Source organism: Candoia aspera, chromosome 6 (genome assembly GCF_035149785.1).
Source record: "Candoia aspera isolate rCanAsp1 chromosome 6, rCanAsp1.hap2, whole genome shotgun sequence".
Lineage (NCBI taxonomy): Eukaryota > Metazoa > Chordata > Lepidosauria > Squamata > Boidae > Candoia > Candoia aspera.
Genome location: NC_086158.1, coordinates 86,011,113 through 86,037,584, shown reverse-complemented (window position 1 = coordinate 86,037,584; position 26,472 = coordinate 86,011,113). Strand labels below are relative to the sequence as shown.

At 40.0% G+C, this 26,472-nt stretch overlaps 1 protein-coding gene across 1 annotated transcript in view; it reads left to right on the top strand.

Annotated features, from left to right (window-relative positions):
* Window positions 1–2,189: 2,189 nt before the first annotated feature.
* The window catches only part of PKD2L1 (polycystin 2 like 1, transient receptor potential cation channel), a 33,583-nt gene continuing 9,300 nt past the window's right edge, over window positions 2,190–26,472 (top strand). Inside the window, exons 1-8 of the mRNA XM_063307594.1 lie at window positions 2,190–2,680; window positions 8,990–9,103; window positions 17,615–17,742; window positions 18,508–18,761; window positions 19,802–20,026; window positions 22,113–22,341; window positions 22,735–22,905; window positions 23,556–23,737. Of these exons, the coding sequence (XP_063163664.1) occupies window positions 2,380–2,680; window positions 8,990–9,103; window positions 17,615–17,742; window positions 18,508–18,761; window positions 19,802–20,026; window positions 22,113–22,341; window positions 22,735–22,905; window positions 23,556–23,737 (1,604 nt within the window). The 5' untranslated portion in view covers window positions 2,190–2,379. The remainder of the gene's footprint in view (window positions 2,681–8,989; window positions 9,104–17,614; window positions 17,743–18,507; window positions 18,762–19,801; window positions 20,027–22,112; window positions 22,342–22,734; window positions 22,906–23,555; window positions 23,738–26,472) is intronic.

Here is a 26,472-nt window from a genome sequence, read left to right as displayed (position 1 = left end):
CAGTGGCTACATTCAAGGGAAAGGGAAAAGGATATATGCACATAAGCATTACATGCAGAATTGCTTATCTTTCCCTGACATTTGTCTTGGCATTGACCCTTGCTGAAGGGTGCTGAACTGGAAGAATTCTGACAGCTCACTCTGGATGAACGTGGCAGATGGATTCTTCTGTAAGGCGGTGGGAGAGGGGATGGCGCTTGGTTTGCTTCCTTCTCCATATTCCCAAAGAAGTATCATGTTGGAGTCATACCAGCCCTTTTGGTTTTGATTGGCTGTCTCAGTTGCCCATGAGCCAGTCCTGATATGTTTTGAGACCAGCTTTCTAGATCTTCGTCCAGTTCAGGGAATCTACCCATATCCATGAACTTCATTCATCATCCATCAGTCAAGCACAGCACTTTTACTCTTGGTTCTTGCTGTGAAGTACACAGGAAATACCACAGGTCTCTCTTATGCACTCACTCAGCACACATCCTTCTTCTCCAACAGCATATGATTTCCTTTGTTCTACAGCATGAAATAAAGCCCAAGTTTATTATGAGTGGAGGGAAAATGGCACCACCAGTAGCATACAGAGCAAACTTGAAATGCCCCCTAGGATTAGGGATATGGAAGTCTGGAAAAAATTAAAAAGGAGGAAAAAAATCCAGAATTTTCCCAGTTTCACCCTAAAGCATGTTTCTGTCCCTTTTCTTTCTCTCTTTTTTAAATTTAGAAATTGGAGGAAAAAGATAATAAAATATTTCCTAATCATACATAAAATGGTTGGGATCTAAAATGGCCCAATGTCTGGAAATACACTAGAATAAATTAACAGCTTGTCCTGTCCTAACACAGGCAAATGTTCCATTTTAGAAGTCCATGTAAAATGATAAAAATAAAGGCTCAGATTCAGAAAATGAGACTGATTCAATTTTTATCTGCAGCAAATTGTATATTGTCATGCTAAGCTTTTCTTCTGTTTTTCCCCCTGAAAACTAGTGTTGTCTTTCTCTGATACATTGGATGACAAAGGGACCCCCGAAACTCTCTCAGGGGTCCTCAAAATTAAAATTATTCACCAGCCTATGTTGAAAAAAAAATACAATTTTAAAATCCCATCAAACAATTGTGAGAAGCAGTAGCGGCAGCAAATGTGTCAATTTTAATTTTTAATATGGCAAATACCAGTAAATATAAACCATACAAACAAAAGCCGTTTTGGGGTCATCCATAATTTTTAAAAGTGGGAAGGAGTCCTGAGAGAAAAAAGTTTAAGAAATACTGGAATAATGGATTTCAGTTATATGAAGGCAGGTTCTAGATTTAATACTTGGAAGAATTGCCCAACAGTAAAAGCAGTTTGACCATTGGGATCACTCAGCATGTGATGGGCTCCTCTTCAAAGGATCAGGTAAAGCAAAGGCTAAACCGCCCAGAGTCCTTCCTTTGCGGGAAGATGGGCGGTCAAAAATTTGATTGATTAATTAATCAAATAAATAAATAAATAAATAAAACAACTGTCCATCTAGGACAGGATACTTGAATTTAATTTGGATTCCTGCTCAGAACAGGGAGTTGGACTGGATGGCCTTCCAAGTCTAGAATTCTGGGTCATCCAGAAAACCAGCATCTTCTCATCCTCCCTTCTCCCCTTTTGGCCTTTATGAAAACCATGGAGGACCTTCAGATAGACAAACAGAGAGACAGACAGACAAAGCTGTTCAATGATTACTCAACTATACCCTTTGTATAGAGCCAACCACAAAATCCATTCCCCCCATCAATCTTTTTGGTTTGATATTGGCTACTTCGTAATCCTGTATGTTGCCTTTTGAATAAGCATCATGAGTGCAATAATAAAGTCTTGACTACAGAATTAGCAAATGTTGTCTGTTCATAGACAAAAATGGCTATTTTGGATCTAGGGGTTCTTAAGAGCCCAGCTAAGTCTAGTTGCAAAAAGCAAGTGTAAAGTTTGTTTTATGGATCCCAAATGCTCTCTTGGTGCAGCTCTATTTAAAACTAAGCGCCTGTAATGTTTGGGGATGTGCCAGGTGTCACTCAGCACTGCCTCAACCCAAAGTGTCCAATGAACATCTTGCCTCTAATTTCCTGGAGAATTTAGCTGCAAGAACCAATATTTTAACAGCCAGATTCTCTGTGTGCAGGTTTTCATGACTGTTATATGCAGAGAGAAAGAGATCCACCCCTGGGTGTAGCTGGACTCACGGAAGAATAGAAGGTAACAGCTGCTCCCAACAATGGCCTCCACTCTCTATTTGTCACCCAGTGACTGAATATAAAAGAGGCCTCTGAGCAAAGTGCCAAGCAGATGAATGCTTCTGGCTGCTTAAACACTGGGGTCTTCTAAAAGAAACCTTTGCTTGACACAGCATCATGAGCTCTTCCCACCTAAGCAACAGAGCTGAGAGCCATTTCCAGGCACAAGAAGAACATGAACTGGAAACTCTGGGGAAGAAGGCATGGGACAACCCTGTTTACAACGGATCCCCTTCCTCCTCCCTGAAAATCAGGGCAATCTACAATCCAAAATCCATTTTGGAAAATCCCTATGAGAATATTGAAAAACTGACTGGCTCCCTGTCCTACCCAAATGACAGAAAGGCTAACGAGGAAGCAAAGAAGAAGGAAGCACCCTTCCCAGGATGCTGCTACTATGTCTTCAAAGGCATCCGAGGTAACTGGGGTGGTGGGTGGGGTGGTGGGATTAAGTACAGAGAAGACCAGTCATATGTGATAGCTCCATCAACAGGCAGGGGAAAGGGTACAACTTCTGTGCAGGGGCTACTGAGAGAATATTGGGCAGTAAACCTCGCTTTGCTAGTCCTTCTCTGTGTGGGTCAACCATGATGTGTTATCCACAGAATAAAAATCACAGTGATGATAGGAAGGAAAACTTGAATTATTAGCAAGCCTTGGTAGGACTCACAGAATTTGCTGTCCTTTTTTGATAGTTGGAAAGGCCCACCTCAGCGACCACCACTTGAAATTAGTTGGGGATATTAATGCCAACATTGTCTGAGCTTCAAAAGATGGACAGGAGCATATGCCCTTGAATTCAGAGGGCTAATTGTAGGTAAATATGCCTAGCTGCAAATCAGCCTAGTTCCAAATGTGGGTATCACGCGTAGAAAAATTGGAGAAGATGTTATCAAGCATGTTTGACATACTTAGTTAATGAAGCAATCTTTGTAAAATGTTGTGATAACTTAAGGAAGTGAATGTTCAGATGTGGTTGCTTTGGAAACATGAGAAGGGAGTCGGATTGTTTGGATTTATTTTTGTTGCGAATTTCAATCCCTTTCTGGAGCTGACATATTTGGAGCCACGATCATTGTTTCTATGAACGAATTATCGGATTTACACCTTTGTTTCTATTTAGTGATGCGACTTTCTCTGGCCTGCTTTTTTTTCGAAGAACCGACACGAAGCTCGTTGCCTTGTAGTGTATGTTCTGTTGTATGCTGCTGCCATCCCTGAGCTCCTTGAAAGGAACACAGTGAAATCTCTAGAGCTCTTGAGGGTGCCACTATTTTCGCTCAGTTTTGCATTCACTGCCAGCAAAAAGCTATCAAGACACTTTGTGGTTGGTAGACTGTCTCAAAATATCCTCCCAGGCATATTCCCTCCATCAGGCCAAGTGAGTCAGCCGGAGGACGTTAACTAGACTGGAGCTATTTCCATTCTCTTTCTCCGAGCCTGCTGTACTCAAGGTAGAGTCTGACCAATGCAGAATGGAATGGAACTGTTTGGAAATTATACCAAATCAATGTAGCCAAAAATGGATTTTTGCAGACTGAGTTTATCAACGTACTTGTATTTAGTTATAAAATTTATATACCACTTGTTTATATTTAAAAAGTGCCATACTATTTTTTTTACCATAACTCCAATAACTTTTATACAAGTATTATGGCATACTCTGGATTCTCTTCAGATCATATAAATCTTTTGCCTTTTACACAGTATTATGGCAAACCCTTCCACACTGATTTGTTTTTCCCAAGTGAAGAATTTTTGGGATATTAACTATCCTAATGACACCCAATTTTGTGTGATCCGCAAATTCGATAAGCATTTCTTCCACCCTCTCTCTTCAAATTCCTTAATGAAAATGTTAGCCAAAACCAAACTCTGCAGCCACTTAAGATTTTTTCCAGGGTTAAAATATTCTGGGAATAGCAAACGTGTTTAGCTGTGAGTTATCCTGTGTCACACAATAAAGTGCAATTAAATATTGCCAAATGAAGTAATTAATGCAACAACTGATTAGCAGTATTGTGAGTGGAAATACTTTTTGTCATATAAGAGTGGCTCTGGAGATCATTTGGGAGTCTAGGATAGTTAATTTCTTTATTTCCATGAAAAAACCTCAGAACTGAGATGGTTTGTGTCATGGAAGGTCTGAACACAGTTCTACAAAGATGACTTAGGAGACCAGCTGTCAGCAAGTGATAGAAGGAAGGTGAAGAGAGCTGCACTTCAGAGATGTAAAGAATAGTTTATATCCTTTCTGAACACAACAGAGTCTACCCACCTAAATCCCAAATCACCCAAAGATTTTACAACTGGGCAGAGTTAGAAAGACGTCTCAAGCAGTTTTCACACCAGGGCAGAAAGGACAGAAAGTTACAATTTTTTTCTTCTTCAAGGACCGAAATAACAAGAGCAGAGGCAGCCGGGTCCTCTCTTTGAGAATCCTAGATTTGGAAAGGGCCCTTGAGGCCAACCCACTGCTTAGCACAGGAATCCAAATTAAAGCATCCTGGAGAGGGGCTGTTCAGCTGCTGCAATGAAGGGGAGCCCACCACTTCACTGGTAAATGGTTCCCCTGTTCTGATTTTTGTGGGGCTTTATGTCTTCCTATAACTTGAACTCATCTTTACTCCATGTTGTGTACTCTGGAATGAAGGACAGGTTGGGATCTTTTTCTCTCTGACATCTTTTCAGGTATTTTGAAGACATTCCCTTCCCTTCCCTTCCATAATATTTTGAGCAAACCCTGATTCAAATATAGTTTCCTCAGGAATTGCTTGTATTTCTCTTAAAGGCAGGGAGTCTTTCAAATAAACCCTATCTTTCTCACCATACCTAAAACCAGGAGCCCATAATGATTTATGCTGGATGGCTCAGGGCCAACTGGACATCCATGTGGTCTGGAATTTGTCTGTTGATTAGCTTTGTATCCTGACATTCTTTAAGGAGCTCAAGGCCAAGTCCACAGGGCTCCCTTCACAACCACCACCCAGTGCAATAATTACATCAGCAACAGCTAGTGTGGAGAGGGGGGAATTTTATCAGGGGACTTTTATCATGTGTGCAGGTTTAACTTTTATTTCAATCCCCCCCCCCATCATTCCTCCCCTCCACCCCCCACCATTTGTATTTGGCCCTGGGAGTGGAGTGAAGTGTCCCCTCCCTGCATATTGTCTTCCCCAGTTCCTAATTCTTAAACAACCAAGCAGACAAGATTTCCAATGACGTGTCCAGTCCCAGAGTAACAATTGTGCTGTAGGCCCTCTCTGGGACTTCCTAGCTAAGCCACTTCCCAGCCGGTATCCACCCCTTGTGGACTCTGCACTCTGCTTGAACCGTCTGGTGAGGGGAAAAGCCTGCTGGCCTCCTTCGTGATACTTGACCTTCATGACTGACAGCTTGTTCACCATACAGATAACAACACCACGGTCTGCAGAACCACCTGCTTCATGCCAAAATCACTTGCAAGCCCTACCCTCTGGAACAATGATTACTATCTCTGCAGAAAAAAAATAGAGAAATTCAGAATTTTGCAGAAAGAAGGTCTCTCTCTGGAGGTGGCCGTGCTGGCGGGCACAAACATCTTGTGAGAGTAAGTCCACGGCTTTTAGGCCTGCAAGGTAGTCCAGATAAGAAGCACAACCAGGAGTACTAGCTCTACCTTTATTGTAAGGTTACATTAACAGAATCTTGCAAGACTGATAGTATTTTCCCCTCCTTGCCTTTTACTCTGGAAAACTAGGGAGTTCCCCTTCTGAAACGTTTCCCATGCCCTCCTTCCCTCTGGGGGCTGATACACCTTTTGCATGTTGGTTATCTAGTCTGCAACTCTCCCCCATGTCTCTCAAGGTCGTTCCCACATACCATTACAACAGCAGCCTGGCGGCAGGACTTAACTTGTGTTGAACGTGTTTTCTCTAGCCTGAACATTGAAATCAGGGGTAATGCATGTAAAAATAAGAGGGGCTTGGCCATGTGAGGGACAGCTACCATCTTGACTTTTTTGATTCTGCCATGGAACCTCGACTGAAATTCATACATATATATCCTCTTGACTAAGAATTGACTAAGCATGATTCTATAGCCGGGAAGGACAACTCTTTCAAAAAAGGGAATCTGGATTTTGAGACTGCAACCTTATATAGTTTCTCATCCTTGGGAATTTTAAGTTATGTGGACTTCAGCTCCCTTCCAACCCTTACATTCTATGATTCTGTATGTTCATATAGAAAAAAAATGAGCAGAAAGAGAGAAGCATGGAACCAATCACAAAATGGCAAAAATCAAGAATTATTTTTAAACAAGTTGCCCCATTAAATTGCTACTTATTATAATCAACTGTGCACATTTTCCATTAAAAGTTGAGTTTGAAAGCAGTGCTAGCACTTAAAAAAGAGAGTAACTTTTGAACCAGGAGCAGGAACCCCAAAGAGCTTTTAGCTGTTCCTGGCACCAATTGCCTGTGTTCTTCCATCTCAAGAGCTTTCGATCCAGGGTGTGGAGGAACATCTATCGCAGAGCTGTGGTTCTGAGTGTCCTTAAGGCTGAAAGGAACATAAACCCCTTTGGATATTGATGTGAGATCATTTACTCCACTTTCAAGTGGGAATTCACACCAACATTGGATGAAGGTTTAGGCGAGAAGAGCAATAACATCAAGCCATTAGTGAGGCAAGCTATTAAGCCTTAATGGTGTTCATTAGCAGTGAGCAATGGAAGAAAAGTGAAGTGAACAATGTTTCAAAGGAACCACCTTTTCTTGAACTCAAAAGAAAATTCACACTACATCACTAAAATAAAAGAGAGAAATTGATTTGGATCTAAGCTGAAGGTAAAGGATCAAACAAGTAAAATGGGGCATGGTTCTCTTTAATATTTATACCTTTCCACCCCTAAATATCTTTCTGACACTCTGTTATATTTACATACCTTCTCACCTGCCCCCTCTCTTTTACCTGCATCCATGGCTGCAGGAAACAGCCAGCGCCAATTCCTAATTCATCCTGTGCAGCAACCATTCCTGGAGAACGGTAGGGTGGCATTGTTTCTGAACAAACGTACTTAAACTGTTGAAACCCTATGTATACAATCAGGTGTTGAAATCAGGTTGCATACATTTCCCAGTTTTACAGACTTTTTTCCCCCAGCCAATCTCCCAAGTTTTTCTTAAAGTTAGTAATATTCACTGTAATATGTAATATGCATGAATAAAGAAATAGTAGTTGGGGTGGGGATGAAGAAACACAATTGGAAGGATATATCCTTATATATATCTTGAGCAAATGAGGGAGTTAATTGGCAGAGTTTTTTAAAGTATCTCACTGAGTGCATTAGAAACTTATTTACTTTTGAAAATGTAGAATCTGTAGCATTCAGAGGTAGATGGCTAAGCTCCAGAGACATGGCCAGGTCCTGAAAGTCTGAGGGCAGCTCTTGGAATTGTCACCCAACTCCTAACCTTATTTTGTATTCTCTTGAGAGAATTCTAGTATCTCACTGTATGTTAGCCATTTGTGTTTGCCTATTATTTCTCGTCTATAAAATGCTTCTTGTGCTGACACCCACAAAGGTGTTTTGGGGCACAACCTGGTTTTTTATCTATTCCACATTCTCAGTATGGCGCGTCTAACATAGTGATTTCTAAAATCCACATTAACCTTGACTTTGTCGTACCACAAATATCCAAGCCACCCAAATCTCAGGTCATGTCCTTCTAACTCTAAAAGTCTTCTGTTTCTCAGCAACACCCACTCTTTCATCCAGACCAAACAGCAAACGGCAAAATACAATTTGAAATCAGGTAAACACAATCCTCCTTTTTCCTTTGCATCTTTTTAACACCTTATATTTAACTTGTGGTTTTTTCCCTTGCTATACAAATTTAGATATATCCTTTTGCCCCTCTGTAAATGGTGCATCAGTTGTCAAAACCAATACTGTCTGAAATAAAAACATTGTAGGCAAAACATTCATTTTTATCACAGAAATTCTCCCTGACAATGACAATTGTAATTTTGAGCGCAGAGAAGTTTTCAAAAAGCTGAGTTTGATGCCCTTAGTTTTCTCATGCAAATATGATCCCCTCTGTCAAATTTAATCCTACATATTAATCCTACATATATTTCCATAGAAATAAGACTTTGAGAAGATATACCTAGGAAAATTGACAAATCTGTCAGTTTCAGTATCTCTAAATTGCTTATTTTTCCTGTTATCAAGGTAGTCCATCTCATGTTTGCATCAATTTGAAAATTAAATAATCATAATCATAATCTGCATTTTCATATGCATTTTCCCCAACATATGTACCTTTGGCAAGAAAAGATCATTCATATAATATTTTTAATATTACTTTTACTAATTATATACATTTGTACACCTCCTTTTTAAAATATATACATTATGAGCACAATTTTAGAGAATTGCATCACAAAATCCAGAGAACTATACATTTTGAAGTACAGTTGAATTTATTTTTGATATTGATCTTAAAAGTTGAAGTTAATGCTCCTTAAATGTACTTTGAAATATGAACTCAAAAAAAAACCTTCCATCCTTAGAATTCCGACATTCCCACAACCTAAACCATAGGATTCAAACCTGCCACCCACAGCTCCATTTTCTGTGAGGCAGACACATTCATTTCAGCACAAACAGGCTGACATGCTGGAGCAATTGAAGTTGGAATTAATCCACACTTTGCTCATTTTTCCTTATCGTTCTTTTACAGGGCTTTGGGGCACAACCTTGACTGAAAATACCACTGAGAACCGAGAGCTTTACGTAAAGACCACACTGCGTGAACTTCTGGTCTATATTGTATTCTTGGTGGACATCTGTTTGTGTGAGTAGTGTGGTTGCTGCTCTTGAGCATTGACACCATTTTTCTCTATTTTCTATTGTTCTCCCAGTTGTCCTTTTTAAAACTCTTCTCTGTCATCTCTTTCTGAGCCCATGTGAGATCATTTTAGAAAAAAGTAGACAAATTCTTTGATAACAGTTCTTTTAGTGCTTATTAGCATCATAGCTAATGGAAACTGCAAATTTATAATTTGCCCCAGCACTTTGCACCCTCAAAATAAGTCAATGGTAGACCACTTCCATAATGGTGCCAAGAAAACAACATGGAAATAAGGTTAAAACTAACTGAACTTAGCAAGTTGTGAAATGCAGCTACTAGATTTGTAAGTGACCTGGTGAAGCATGTTGTGTGAACATAACTGTGAGTTCCCAGATTGTGTAGGACATTGGAGGCAATGACACATTAGAGATGACAACAAGAGAGGTGGTGGAGGAAAACCTGTGAGCGCCTGTCCTCTTGTCCCTTAGCAGCTGAGTTTGTGCAGAAGCATTTCCTCAAGCTACTAAACTCATAGCTCTACTGAAGAAGGAGGTAAGGTTAATAAGATCTTATTTGCTTGTGACAAACCCATGCTGGCTTTTGCTGTTTGTTGCATTCTTGTCCAAGTGCTCACAAATATGCTGTATTTGTATGCCTTGCAAAGGATAACCATCAAGCTGATAGGTTTAGATTTTCCCAGGTCATCCTCCATGCTTTTTTTGAAGATGAGGACAGCAGTTCCTCTTCTCCAGTCTTTTGGGACTTCTCCAGCCTTCCAGGGGCTCTCAGCGAAAAGAGCTAGTGATTCTGCAATCACCTCTGCTAGTTCCTTCAGTACTCTACGTTCTAATCCATTGAGACTTGAATTTAAATTAGCTAAGTTTTTTTTTTAACCTCCTTTTTGTCCATCCTGATCTGCACCTCCTTTATTCCACTAGTGAAACAGTGATGGACTCACAAGGGGCTCAGTTTCCCTTTTGAAAGAAGACAGATGTAAAATACAAGTTGACTGTCTGCCTTCTCACCATCATCCATTATCAATTCACTCTTTCTTCTCACATTAGAACCAGAGCCTTGTTGCCTTTGTTTTAGTTTCTGACATATGCAAAAAAGCCTTTTTTGCTGTTTGGGGCATTTCTCATAAGCCTCAGTGCATTCTGCGCCTTTCTGACACAATTCCCACAGCTTCTGGCAACTGGCTTGTATCCTCCTTTAGTTATACACCTCTCATTCCATTTTCTGTGCATGTCCTTTTTTTCCTTTCAACATTTTGAAAGCTAACTATTCTGTGCCTACACTTAGTTTCTCTTTAATCATTCTTTCAACTCTTCCCTAGAACAGACGTTAAGTGGTGAGTAATTTCCTGTGTCACCTCTCGGTCACTTTCTAAAATTGGGGTCCTAATAGTTATTTTGAAGTCCTTGTAGTTAGCATGCAGGGGAACAACCTATCTCTCTGTGTATTAAGCGAACTATGTGGTTAAGTGAATCACATGGTACCCCATTGATTTTGCTTGCCAGAAGCCAGCTGGAAAGGTTGAAAATGGCAATCACATGACCACAGGATGCTGCAATGGTCATAAATGTGAACCGGTTGCCAAGCATCCAAATTGTGATCACATGACTGCACTGACGCTGCAATGGTCATAAGTATGAGTTCCAGTCATAAGTTGTTTTTTTCAGTACCGCCGTAAGTCCGAACCATCACTAAACAAATGGTTGTTAAGTGAGGACTACCTGTATTTCCTCACTACTGGAAGTCCCCCTCTACCCTTAAGCATATTCTTGCTACCAGAAGGTCTTTGTTTGGTCTCAGAGGATGGGTTCCTTCAAAGAAACCTTCCCCCCTTCCTTGGCATTATATTTTCCCACCCCGAGAAATTCATTTTGCAGGCCTGTTGAGGCAACACAGTTAGAGAGGGGTGCAACTATCTCAACCCCAAAGTCATCTATCACCAAACTATTTTTCCATGATCTCTAGTTCAGCCAACACAGCCTTAAGGAGTCAAACTTACTCCCTGAGAGCCAAAGTCTCACTGCATCCTCAGGACTTCTATCCAGCAGTCCTACATATGATAGTTGGTCTAAGGCAGTGTTTCTCAAACTTGGCAACTCTAAGATGTGTGGACTTCATGCTGGTGGGGAATTCTGAGAGTTGAAGTCCACACATCTTAATGTTGCTAAGGTTGAAAAAACACTGGTCTAAGGTACTGGATACCTCCCATATCTTTTCCAGCTTTTCTCACTGCATAGGTAAAGCTAAAGGTTTCCCCTGAACAGTCGTGTCCGACTCTAGGGGGCAGTGCTCATCTCCGTTTCTTAGCCGAAGAGCCAGCGCTGTCCAAAGATGCTTCCATGGTCATGTGGCCAGCATGACATGCACAGAACACTGTTACCATCCCACCGAAGTGGTCCCTATTTATCTACTTGCATTTACATGTTTTTGAACTGCTAGGTTGGCAAGAGCCGAGGCGAGTGTGAGAGCTCACTCCGTCACATGGGGCTAGGATCTCGAACCGCTGAACTTGGAACCTTCTGATTGACAATCCTGGCATCTTAACCACTGTAGTTAATTGTTAGGATATATTTAAATGGACCACCAAGTTTCTTAATATATCAGAAGAGAGGATTGGATGTCCTACCCTCCTTACTAAGCAGACTAATACCTGGGCTGCAAAACTCTAGATGCCTCCAGATGACTGCAAAGCCATACTTGAAAATCTTAATTCTTCACTGTCATCTAGTGGCCTTACAGATTTTTGAAAACCAGATATGATATACCTACTGCTTGCCCTACTGCCAAATCCAGATGAATGCTTTTGGCTGTAATCTGGTCTAAGTTTGATCTGACACATGGATGCTTAACTGATTGACAAACCTGCTTCACTGCAATTTATAAAAAAAGTGTTGTCATTGGTCAATGACACTGTGACATGCCATCATTGGGGCTTGCTTGTGCTTGGAGGACTAGGTTCCCTTGAAAGATGGACCCTTTTTATAGCTCTGGCTGGCTTTGCCCAACCTCCTGGCTGGAGCTAATGATATTGGGAAGGTGTGTGGAGAGGTTAAGTGGGGATGTTAGTAACACCAGCTGGAAATGGCGATATGTTTTGAGTGGTAATAGGAATTTGGAGGCAATCTCAGGAACGGTGTGGGTTTGCTGAGTCCGTCCAAGATACAAGCTCTGTCTCTCTCAGGCTTCTCAGTGTTGGGTTCCTTAAAGCTGCACTCTAGTTTCTTGGGGGCGGGGTTGTTTGCTTTGTTTTGTTTTTTGTCTTTAATCTGATTAAGCAAAATTCTAGACTGGGCTTTGCAAAACTAAGGCTGGGCTTTGCTGGAACCTATTTGTTAGGCTGCCCTGTGGGAAGCTCTGAGAGTCAAGCTTATACTGTTTCTTTAGTAAGCAGACTAGAAAATTCTGTTAGTCTGTGGGGTTTTTTTTTCTTTTTTAAAGTGATTTAAATCCACTTGATTTAAAGTTGATTTAAATCCACTCCACAATTTTAAATTTCAGATAAATTTGGTTACAGCTGTTGCCAGCCTACCTAGATCATGAGAACAAGAGAACAATTTTTATGGAATTTCCTCCCCTGGAAGTAAGTGATAGGCTTTCTAAGGAATCACCATCCTGGGATTCTTTTCAATAATAAGCATGCCTACCTTTCCATCACATTGACACTTGACTTGAGTCTGCTTTATAAAGTAGTCTGAGAGGTTCATCTGGCATCTGTTGCTCTCAGGTCATGGAACACCTTCTCTTGGGAGCTGCACTTGGACCCCACCTTCTCAGAAAATCTGCAGAAATGCCTTTCTTTTGCCAGACCTTTTTCCATCTCTTCATGAGCTACTTAACAGGGCCAAGGATTTTCTCATACTTCATGAAAGATGCCCCAAATGAAGCATGGACAGTCATGGTATTCAAAACATTGTGGATATGAGTAATCAGCCCTTTGCAGGAGCAGCAAACATGGGGTGGCAGATGGCAAGGCCCTTCAGTGAGGAGAGAGTGGTGGGCTTTTTGGGCTCTCATCGGCCTGGAACATGAAGAGGCCTCTGGGTGGGGAGACAGGCCTGGGCCCAGTTGTGCCCCTCTGCCTCATGGACAGATGGCTGTTGTAATGGAAAGAAGGGCCCATTTTCATTTCTAGGAACCTCAGACTGCCTCTTTCATGTCTCCTAGGTTAAACTTTTCACAGTGCTCTGAATGTTCCCCTCTAAACCTCAGTACAGGAAGAGTGGGAAAGGAGATAACACAGAGGCTTGTTCCTATTGTACTTTCTGGAGAGATTTAATGCAGCTCTTTACCAAATGTTGTTGTGTGGCGACAACAATGGCTGTTTGCTTTCAGTAAATTCACCATTATCTCAACTGAGCACCTGTGATCTCTCTGCACAGAAGGTTGTATTTCATGCCTAGGGCAGTGGCTCTTGAATATGAGCAATAGGGGAAAAGCTCAAATCATTCTTCTCACAGAGAAGTGATGTTCTGTTCAGTGCAAAGCAGGAGCTTTGGACATTTGTTTGAGTAAGAGGCTCATCAGGTTTTTCTGATAACTCAGCTATTGATTCTAGCATGGTAACTGCTTGAGCCTCTCAGTAGATATGCACGAACATGATAAGTTTTGATCCCAATCACAATTGATCACACCTTGGGGAGCAAGCAAAAGATGGCCCATTTACTGAATGGATGAGACATTTATCCCAGAAGCCAGGTTTGTGTGGACCATTGACTTATTGAAAGAATCATTGTTACCTCTTTTGTTCTACTGCACCATTTATTTCTAAATGACATTTCTTCACCCTATCAAGAGTCACATGGTGAATGTGATGTCACAACCATCAATCCTGATATCACTGAAACAAACAGAGCTCTCTCATTGCCCTTACTATGACCGATGGGGTGTATGCATTCCTATTGCCCAGGCAATCACAGTGAACCTTCTGCCTTGGCTGTGTTATGTTCACACTTGCATTGCTGTCAGACAGGAGACATGCCAAAATCCAACTACAGTCATATGCAGTTGCACAGCCAGATGAAAAATATTATATATTTATATATAGTGTGTGCAGTGTTGACCATATTTTTCTTCTTCTCTATCAACATTATACAGCTTGGGCAAGGGAAAGGAATATTAATTGGTTTGCCTCACTGGAATATTTCCTTTTAGTTTAAATTGTGGATGCTGTATAGTCAGCAAAAAATACCTGATTTCTTCCATTTTCAACTCCTGATTTTTGCAACAAATAGAAAGATAATGGCCTGGTAGGGCTGTGCAGTATTTTGGGTTCAAAGGCAAAAGGTGCTGCAGGACACATGTGGGGGCATGAACTTAGCATCTGTGTTCAGCACTATCATGCAGCTGCACATTTTCTCATCTCTGCTTCCAGAGCTGTTGCATAATCTCATGAAAGTTATATCTGCTTTAAGGAGTTGCAGTGGAGTGCTATGTTTGAGCCTTGTGTGCTCCGAAGGCACCTTTTGGCTTTCAAATCTGCAATATTACATAGCTCTAACAGACAGAGATGAAAGTGAGGAAAGCAGGCTCAGCCACTGGACAGCACAGTTGCCTGATCTTCAGATTTACTTACTAAAAAAGAAGGGATAGATGTAATATACAAATTTTTAAAGATCGGGGGTATCAGTTTGGTAGATTAACTGCCAAAAGTGGTAAACCTATTCTTTGATACTAGTAGTTACTTTTTTTTATTAATGACATAAAAGGCACAAGATCTGCAATTCTAGGAAAAAGCATGCTCGAAAGAGCACATTTGTGCAGATGTAACACTGAAATATGCAAATGTTGTGCTATGTTAGCTGATGAAAAAGCAGCTGATGAAACCATATGAAAGTAATGTGATCTCCAAGTCCTCTTCCTAAAATGGTTGCACTAAGTTTTTATAATGTAAGGATGCTAGAAAAACAAGTAGTTATGTTATAGAGGCACATGCAGTGATTAGAATCACATAGTCAATCAAGAATCACATACCCTACACTGTACCTGCCCTGCCCCATCCTCATCCCAGGAAAATATATTACAAATGCCTTTGGTGATAGATACACTCTCCAGCTGTATTTAGAGCCAGATTTGGCAGGACAAGTACTGTATATAAATGGAGCAAACCCCAACCTCACCAGCACTGATGACGTTACCTAGTTGGATAATGAAACGTCTGCAACCAAACAACCAAGCTCAGAGAGCACCAAGGACTCCACAGTTCACCCCTGAGCTACATATATTCTTTTCTATTGGAGGGAATACTGGGAATACATAGCTTTGAATACTTTAAAGTAATGTCATAATTTATGCTGGGGACAAATATTAGAAGGATCTTTGGATCCTGATCTCCAGTAATAGAACTCCAAATGTGCTGTTATTATTATGATTATTATCGGCATTTTCCAATTATTTGGATTCTAATCAACAGCCTAGGACTTATGGAGTTATTCCTGTAGTATATAGGAAGTTTCAAACAAGATGTTTTTTGGTAAGTCAGTCGTGTTCAAGTTCAATAAATTTAAAACATTCAAATATTTAGTGAATCCCTTTACTATATATCCAGAAATGATGATGATGATGATGATGATGATGATTCAGAAAGTATTTGGTAGAAACCACATAGATTAGAACTCTAAAATTCAAAAGGTGATATTTCAATGGAAGTCAAGAGGAGCCATATTGCTAATACATACATCTCCTAAATGAGTCCTATTATCTAGTGATAATCTTTACCTTTACTTTATCTAGTGATTAAATAGAAACAATTGAAAGTCAGTCTTGTGCTGGCTTCTTTTTCAACCCTAGAACCTCCATCAGGCTATTCCATCAAGAGCAGACAGCATGGAGTCTGTTCTCAAACCTCTGATACCCATGGCGGAACAGTCATTTTGTTTATCAAGAAGTATTTATACGTATCATTCTTAAATGTCATCTGCAACCCAAGAATTCCTCTTTAGGTGTCATCAGCCAGATTGTTCTGAAGAGACATCCTTTTGTGAGTAGCTGAACTTGCCAAGTAAAATGATTAATTCTAAATTAAGGTTCAATAGTTAATATTTACACGTTGTAGATATACTGTATGCTATCAGAGTTGAGCTGTTGGCATGTCTGACTTCTGGAGTACCAAGGCTGGTGACTGGAATGCCAACTTCTCAGTTATTTCCAGTCACTAGCTGGAACTATTTCTTTCTGCACATGTTTCTGAACATTGCAAACCCCTTTCTCTTACTGTTACAACCAGCTTTCCTGCATCTGTGGTTGGGAGGACCACTTTCTTTTTCTTCATAATTATTTCAGATCTAGCTATGTCAAGAATATATTCTTAATTCATCATTTTTCTATTAGCAGTTACTTTAGGCTTTTAATAAGTTGGGGTCTCTTAAAAAATAAATTCTTGATGTGGTAAATGAAGAGAATCAATGTTCTATTACAATTTGGGCAGATGTATGGATCCATCCTAGGAGGTAGTTAAAGTATTCAAAGAACTCGATGGGTCATAAAAGATCTGTACCACACTTCTCCAAACTGATCTGCCTTCTAATGACTGAGCTTCTCAGCAAGGTCCATGCAGGCTGGAAATTACTGCAAGCAGAAATTCATGCATCTGGAGGGCATCCAGTTTGTGGAAGATGTTCCAGCAGCTGCCTTGTTTTGCTTGTTCATTTGTTCCAGACATAAAGTTGTTATATTCTATGTTGTATTCTACAAGAACAGGTTCTAAAAAAAAAAAGAAGCCAAAGTAAGATTTGTACAGTTAAGAATTTCACTTGGAACACATTAAAACTTAACAAAGATTTGTATAATTCTACATTAATTAATTCATTAATTCATCATTCATTCATTTATACATTCATTTAATACATTTATATAGCTGCCTATCTATCCAAGGAATTCTGGGCACTGAACAAAGATTTTTTAAAAATCAATTACAGAAAACTAAAAATCTCAGTGTTAACCTATCAAATACACCCACACTCATGCCAGAGCTCCATCAACATCCTGGCCCCAGTGCCTGAGGAAAAAGCCAGGTCCTCATGGGTTTCTAGAAGGCCAGCAGGGTTGGGACTGTCCATAGCTTAGCAGGGAGACTGTTCCAAAAGACAGGTTCCATGACAGAGAAGGCACACTTTCTTGGACCCACCAAGTGACATTGTTTCAACTGATGGGACTTGGAGCATGCCCACTCTGCCAGATCTTATGGGCGGACACCGTCAGGGAAAGATGGTCCCATAAATAATCTGGCCCTTGCTACACACAGCTTTAAAGGTGACAACCAGCTCCTTGAATTGCACCCAGAAGCATACTGGGGATTAGAGCAGCAGTGTTGTGCAGGTATACATGATGCACCCAATACTACACATGCCACTGGGCCAACTGATGCTTCTATAGAATAAGCTTCAGTAAAAACCAAGATCGTCCCTAATCAGCACTGCATATTTCAAGGCAGTATTTAATTAAAATAAATTTAAAATCTTACGGTTAAATGTCCTAGTTTTTCCTTTTCTTAACTCCCTCTAGTGACCTATGGGATGACCAGTTCAAATGCCTATTACTACACCAAAGTGATGTCTGAACTCTTTTTGCAAACTCCTTCGGACAGTGGTGTCTCCTTCCAGACTATTGGAAGTATGGCTGACTTTTGGCGAGTGAGTACCAACAAGCTTTGGATGCTGAGTTTTCTGTGTCAAATGATGTAGCAATTTTAAATATGGCTCAGTAATGGAAAACCAATATGATTTTTGTGCTGACTTTAATCTAACTGAATTGTACACACATGAAAACAGATGTGTATTTCATTACAAGATAGCTTATGCACAGTGACTATGAAGACATGTACACAATTCATGCTATTGTGTAGTAGCAATCTGTGTACATTGTAGGTTATAATCAGTTCATCCCTTCCTCCAACATACATGGGGGACATATTGCTTTCAACATCCTGTTCTCTCTCCTTTTGGCTATATATCAAGGATTCAGATGGTATACCCTTTCTTCTTCTACCCTGATTCGCCTATTATGCAAAGAAATAGCACTAACTAATTCCAATTTGCAAACAGAAGCTCTCTTCCTATGCAGGTGAAATCCAATCATACAGAGGTGGGTAACTGGAAGCCACAGCAGCCCCAAATCCTTTTTTGCAGTCTCAGAAGCCCCTCTGATCACAAGTGGCAAAAATTGTCAGAACCATTTCCTGACTTTTTGAAACAGGAAACGCAATAAAACTATATTGTAACCCCTAAAAGAGATTTAAGCTAGTTTTTTAAAAATCCAAGAAATAGCCAAGATTGTTCATCCTTGCATTAATACAATTTATTTCATTTTGACATATGCAAAAAGCAAATTACATTAATGTTATTTTGTGTCATGTAGCTGTTTCAGATAACATCCCTCTTTTTTTTTTATCTCCATAGTACACACAAGGACCTTTCTTGGATAGTTTGTATTGGACTAAATGGTACAACAATAAATCTTTAGGCCACAACGCGCAATCATATATCTATTATGAGAACTTACTGCTTGGTGTCCCACGGCTACGCCAACTCAAGGTCCAGAACAACTCATGTGTGGTGCATGATGACTTCAAAGAAGATATTTCTGGTTGTTATGATGTATACAGTGAAGAGAAAGAGAACACGTCACCCTTTGGACTCTTCAATGGGACAGCGTAAGTGGATCATAACCTTTCTGAGCTTCATAAATTACCAGTCTGAAGATATCCTTCAATTTCAGAAGACAAAATGGCAATCAATTTCTTGTACAGATTCAGAGGCACAATATCATTTTGTCTCATTTTTTGTCTCATTTATTCAAAAAGCATATGCCATGTATTCATTAAAAAGAGCTTGGAAGCTCTCGAAAGCCCTGATAACCAAAACATCAAATTACAGAAAACATCAAATCCATCAGAATACAAAGATCTGTTAGAAATAATAAATCATAATGATAAGTAAGGCAACATTAAATTAATAGAACTGTCATAAGTGAGAAATGTGTTCAGTTCTGAGCTTGTGACAAAATAACCCTGCTTAAAACATTTCATCAGAACATTTAAAAATTCAAAATGGCTTGAGTATTCTATGTTCCACTGGAACAAAACTCAAAATAAAACCATAGAAAGCAATGGACATGTACAAAAAGTCCTCGCTCCCTTGTTTTTCACTCCAATGCCACAAATGTAGCAGGATGGCAATCCAGGCGGACTACTATATGCCATCCAACCTGCAAAAATGTTAGCCAAGGGAATTATTTTTTAAAAGAAAATATTTTTAAAAATCATCATTGGAAAGAAAATAAAAAGGTCACATATAGGAAGTGAAAAAAAGAGCAGGAATTCAAGAAAGAGTAGATAGTCTGGAATTGTAGAGACAGTGTCATGAAAGACTAAACTCAGAAGGTTGATGAAACATGACTAAGAAGAACAAAAAGGGCTATTTCAGATCTGTTCAGAATTAAAGGAAAGGAAAAGGGGCAGCATCTCAGATGTTCTGTGAATTTGGAAAAATGCTAATAGGTACCAAGAAAGGGCAGAACTGTTCAACTCCTATTTTGTTTAATTATTCTCAAAAAAGAGCCTAAGTTTTCCATAAGGAAATTGTGAAGAACAGATCAAAGGAGCAGAATTATAGCTTGAGGCTGATAGAAACATGTTCAAGGAACAGGCAATCATTACACTCTCTTTTTCCTCCATAACACTTTTGGGCATAGGTGGCAATATTACACGGAGCAAGAGCTTGATGGCTCCTCTCACTGGGGCAGATTAACCAGTTATAGTGGAGGAGGCTATTATGTAGATCTCAAAATAATCCGGGAGGAAAGTGCTGAAACCCTGCAAATTTTGAAAGAAAACCTATGGCTGGATCGGGGAACCCGTGTCGTTTTTATGGACTTCTCTGTGTATAATGCCAACATCAACCTCTTCTGTGTGCTGAGGTAAGGGGCATTTGAACATGGCAGTTCTAGATCATTCTTGTGATTTTTTCCTTGTCTTTCTTTTCTTTTTCTATAATTTTTATTAAATCGTGGAATTCAATGCTTCATTCAGACAATCCACTTCGAAACATTCCTCTGTAGTCCATAACATTTCTCACAAAGGAAGAGTAAGATTACTGCTACAGTAATAAACATATTTACATCAAAATGAGCCAGACTGAATGTGCCCTCCAAGAAAGACGGAGAACTTCTTTCAGTATGAGGCCAAACCAACTCAGAAGAAACAGCCCCATGGGGAAGCAGTCCCTGTCAAACGTTCTCTCCTTCTCCATCCTCATGCCCTATTCATACCTGAAATGCTGTTCAGAATATGGTCCTAAACCTTTAGTGGTGACAGTGGCAGAGAAATGGAGAAAATGTGGTCTTAAGCCTACACAAAAACCTGGGCATTGGAAGCAGAGTACAGCTGCCGTGCCTGCCCTAGATTTTCATGGAAAGAGAATTGTGAAATTAAGCACTATAAAGTTTGGGGGGGGGGGGAAGCTAGTGAGATGGCAGAAGTATGGCTGAATGTCTTGATATAACAGGAATGCCAGCAAAGTAGTAAATTTCAAAAATGGCATTTCTTTTCTTTTCTTTCTTGAAAACTGATGAGTTAGACAGGTGAATATACCTGCTTTTTAAGTTTGTCTCCTTGTTCCCAAAATCTCTAAAAATCTTAAAACTAAAAAGGACAATGGTAAAATCCATTGAACAGAGATAAAGTCAGGAAAAGAAATTATTAACCATCATGAATATATGAACAGTTTCTATTTCAGGTTGACAGAGGGCAATCAACAGTTTAAAGTGGCTTTTTTGCATAAAAATTCTTACCAAGATGTTGCTTCTTCCATGCTTAAGTAGGGAGCCTGACAGTTTGGTCACTGCTTCATTTACTTCTGCTACAAGCCATCAAAGAGAGCTCCAGGGAGAGCACATTGCAAGAGTCAAACTGTGAGGTGATAAGGGCAGGAGTGACTGTTTGGAGAGCTCCCAGTCCAGGAAGGGGCACACCTGGCACGCCAGATGAGCTCTGCAAATGCCCTCTTGGCTGCAGCTGCCACCTGCTCTTCCAGCAGGAGCAGTGAGCCCAAGGGACATCAAGTTGCACGCAACTCCTGAGTGGGAAGTGCAACCCCATCCAGGGGTAACTATGGAAAATCCCTAGACCTAGGCAGGCCCAACAACTAGAATCACTTGATATTGGTGTTAATCAAAGGAACCAAGTATGTTGCTCTCCTGCCCAAGATTACAAAGGCAGAACAGCAGACTAGAAATAAACAGCTTTCATTATCAGTAATTGGTAGGATAGCTACCTTTAAAATAATCACTCTTTCCAAAATTCTGTTTTTGTATCAAATAAGCTCAAATTCCATTTTCATTACCATTGTCATATATGGCAAAGAATGTTTTCCTCACTCATCTTGAATCAATAAAAATCCAGAGTTAGGCAAACCAAATATTATATACAAAAGTATGATGCAGTTTTAGGCATAGCAGTTTTAAACATTATTTTGATGCATTTCAGCTACAACTATTGATTGATATCATTAGGAATTCAAATAATGTACAATAAGTATAAACTGAGTTAATATTGAAATTCCCTTTCAATTAGGCTAAATCTCTTCTTGCCTGAGACTAAGAAATTAATGTCTACCATTTCAAAACCAAATTTAAAATTTAGCACAGAAGTTTCGAACAAACATTAACAGTTCTTGACTCTTATTCCTCTATCTTTCTTTTTTAAGCATGAATATATTTCTTCAGTACAAGGAATTGGACATTAGATAATTTTATAGAATTAGAGACTAAATTATAGAAGGAAAGCCTGTTCCTGCTGAATGTATTTTGCAAAAGTTAATCACAAGTTCCAACTTGATACCCCACTTCCCCAGGGACTGCAGACGAAATAAAAATTCAGTTTCCAAATAGATTAATTTTTCTATCTTAATTTTTTCTGTATATCTAGCGGCTGACCATCCAATGTGAATATGCATACGAAGAGAATATTAGCCCTTATTTATACACCATCTTCCCTGCTGCCTAGGTTGGTGGTGGAATTCCCTGCCACTGGGGGCGCCATTCCCTCGTGGCAGATTCGGACTGTGAAACTCCTCCGGTATGTCAGCACTTGGGATTTCTTCATTGTCTCTTGTGAAATTGTCTTCTGCATCTTTATCTTCTATTACATTGTGGAAGAAATCCTGGAACTGCACATTCACAGGCTTCAGTACTTCACCAGCATCTGGAACATTTTGGATATAGTGGTCATTTTGGTGAGATTTCCTCTAATTAATAGGATTATCATAATAAATTCATTATCACAGTGTAAATGATTAATATTATAACTTAAAGGGGAGAAGAAAGAAAGTGGGCCACAGAGATTAGACTTGAAAATATTTATTGGTTAAATTGATTAGTTAATGAAGTATTTACTTAGTTGCATGTGTGTTATAATTATAGTGACATTTATTTACAAGCACAGAGTAAGGAAATCACAGCAGAAAATGGGCATGAAATTAAGCGTTTTCCTTCCTTGCTCCTGTGTATTCGTGTCCCTAGGGGAATTCTTCCCAAGGCAGAGAGTTGGCAAGGGAGGGAAGAGGAGGAGAGGGAAAAGCTGCCCCCCCCCACTGCACAATTCCCATTGAATCTCACATTTTTCTCAGCTTTCTGTTTTAGCCATTGGATTCCACATTTTTCGTACCATTGAAGTTAACAGGTTGATGGGGCAGCTGCTAAGAAATCCCAGCATCTATGCAGACTTTGAATTTCTGGCTTTTTGGCAGACCCAGTACAACAACATGAATGCTGTGAACTTATTCTTTGCCTGGATCAAGGTACTTTTTGCCCTTTCTCTTTCATCCCAATGTCAGAGAGTAAGAACTTTCTGCCCAGTAGGGTAACAAAGAGGTGATGGGGGTGGGGGGAGAAGTTTTGTTTGTTGATTTATATCCTGTTATTTTGTCCATAGGGCACTCAGGGTGGCCAACAGTCTAAAATAAAAATAACCAGACAATGAAAACCAAATGAAAACAGTTAGCACCGTTATTCACACATTCCATCTGAAGAGAAAGATTTTAATATTTTCCCTGAAAGTGCCAGGGCCAAATGCAGTTCTTGGGGAAGATATTTCATAGTTGGGGAGCAATTCAAGTGATGACCTTGGGAAAGCCTTTCCACTCATTTTCCCCTTTACAGTAATCTCTTTTTGGATTGCAAAACAGTAGTAAATGTGAAATAACTTGAGAAAGCCGATGTACTTTATATATGTCTCTGATCCCATTGCAATGCAGAATAGTGAATTAACAGGGTATGGCTAACCCCTAAAATTAGCTTTCTGGAAGGATTTGTAAAGCTCAGATAGAGATTGTTGTACTTTGGTTCTCATCATCTCATCCAACCCAAAACTAAGAAGTTTGCTTTGCCAGGAGATCATATGGTATGTTGTGGTCCTTCACTTGCATTTATCTTTTCCTCTCCCATCCAGATATTCAAATACATTAGCTTTAACAAAACAATGACCCAGCTGTCCTCCACCCTTGCCCGATGTGCCAAGGACATCCTGGGCTTTGCCATCATGTTCTTCATTGTCTTTTTTGCCTATGCGCAACTGGGATATCTCCTTTTTGGAACCCAAGTAGAAAACTTCAGCACCTTTGTTAAATGCATGTGAGTGTCTCCCATTCTGTCCTTTCCTTTTCTGGTTTTCCTTCATGGCAAGGTTCTCGGTCAGATGTCTGAGAACAAGTAGGGTGGTCACCTACAGGATTAAGAAGTGTTGCACCTCTAGTATATGTTGTGAGGCAGTATGAAAGTGGGGTTACTAAGTGAACAGGAAGCTAGACTTGATGTCCTTATCATTATATTCACTCTGATTCTGGGTATAAATCCTTATTTATTTATTTATTATTTCAATTCTGAGGCCGCCTGACTCCACAGCTACTCTGGGATGCTTACAATTAAAAAGCAAAGAAGAAAATAACATATATCAAAGAAAAAGAATACAGTTGACCAGGTGCTCAACCACTATCCTAACCCAAGGCCTGAGAATATGTTTATGTTTACTGCTTTTCATTAAAAGATAATCCAACATCTTATTAAACTGAACCCTGGTTGCAAGTCTTGTGGATTAATGCTGATAATTAAAACAGCAGCAAATACACAGAGTTAACTGTTAATTTCTCCTAGATTTATCAGGTATCAGCAATACCCCATTTGCAGCCTCCCAAGCTGCCGTGTGTGAACAGGATGAAAATTCTGAGGACTGTTTTTCGGGGGGGGGTCTCATTTGGGCACTATGGCAACCCTTTAAAAGACCCACATAACACTCATTTGGACTGATTGTACCATATGGGGAATTAAGTTACCCTGGTCAGCTGTATTCTTTTTCTCTGAAATATGTTTTCTTTTTTGCTTTTTAATTGTAACCCACCCAGAGAAGCTGTGGAGTTGGGCAGCCTCAAAACTGAAATAATGGATGCCTTAAGCCTTAGAGATGTTTATTGCACCCATATCTTCCCTTGAATCCCCCCAAACCCAAAACCCACAGATGGTAAGAAATGTTGGCCTCACCTGCTCAAGTGACACCACCAAGCCATCAGCCCCCCATCCCTCTGGCCTCAGACAAGACAAAAAGACAGAAAGAAAATGATTGCCCACCCCGACCAAAGGTATCAGTAAAAGTTATAATAATCATCTGGTTATGTGAACGACGTGATGCTTCCTGGTCTCAAGACCCTTCTTGAACTGATTCTCAGTGGATCCACATCTACTTCAGTTTAGATGTTCTAAGATTGGTCAGATATTCTATGTGCCCAGTTAGAAATCTAGCTGCAAGATTTGTGGGAATGGAAGAGCTGCTCATCCAGGAGAGTTTTAAAGTCTCTATCAGACAATTCAGAGGGATCTAATTCCCTCTCTCCACCCGCTCTCCCATTGACCAGCCCATTTCCGTTTTCTTACTCCATCCTCCACCCCCTGCCATGCCCTCTGGTCTTCCGGAGGAGAACATGTCACGGAGCTGGCAGCCATGATGGTTTAACTCATAGTTCATCTGTTCTTCCACTTCTTCTTGCAAAAGGAGCTGTGGCAAGTGGTCAGCCTTAGATTTTAGAAGTTGATCTACAAATACATTCATCCCCATCCATATGTATTTTCTTCCATAGCAAAGTCCATATGGGGGAGTAGGATTGATGATGGACTGACAACTTCATTCTAAGATTCTCCTAAGCTTTGATTAGGCTCCCAAGCTCTTTTATAAGAATCTTCTATCCCTTTAGCAGTAATGGGTAAAATCATTAATGTAATAGGTTTTATATGTTTTTATAAATATTTTGGTCCCTAGTTGTAAACCACCCAAAATCATACAGGAGTTGAGTGGCCTATAAATTAAATAAACAAACAAACAGCTAAAATAATAGTTTAAAAGTATCACGGAAAACACTCCAGACACCAAATAGCTGCTAAGAGCAAAAAAACCAGCAGAAATTAGAATACTTGATGCCTCTTCAAGATTCACATTCTAAAGTAAAAAAAAAATGCCTTGAATCTTCTTCAGACAGATAATAAATTTGCTGTGTTAAATGAGTTATTGGGGATAATGAAGAATTGATAACTGATGAAGATAGGAATGATGATAGTGAATAGCAGATGGAAATTGTATTTAGCATCTCTGTTCCTTCTTATATTTGCTACAAAAAATCTTGCAGGAAGGGCTGCTGGTCTTCCATTTAATCTCTGATTTAGCTTTGCTAACCCATCACTGTCCTCTTATTGCAGGGACCATGAGCTCTAGTTCCGCTTTAGGCATGAATCCAGCAGGGTGACCTTGACCAGTCACTCTCTCTCAGCTCTAGGAAGAAGGCAATGGCAAACCACTTCCAGGGTTGGGGTGGGGGGAACACTTGCCAAGAAAACTGCAGGGACTAGTCCAGGCAGTTGCCAGGAATCAAATGGGCTGTCTCAAAGGCACACAAAAGAAGAGTGAAAGTGAAAATCCTTGCTTGAGTCACCTACACGGATTTATGAAGGGGAACAGATGAACAGATTGAAGGGTTTCTCTTAGATACAAACAGTACTAAAACAAAAAAAGTTAGTTTGCCCATCAATAGTCAAAAAAGTACAATGTATAGGATCACTGAAAGAAGTAAGGTAAGATAAGGAGATCCTGGAGATATAATGAACAATGGAGGCAGGATGACAGCAACATACAAAGATTTTTTAAGTAGTAGAAGCAACATACATATGCAAGGGAGCTCTCATCCTGACCAGCCATGATGAACAGTGGCAGGAGAGGCACTTTGTCATGATGTGTCTGTCACCATGGGTTCTTGAGGACTCAGGTTTATAGTCCTGGGCTCCCCCCATCCGGTACCAGGAAACTGTGCCAGGGTGATCAATCATGA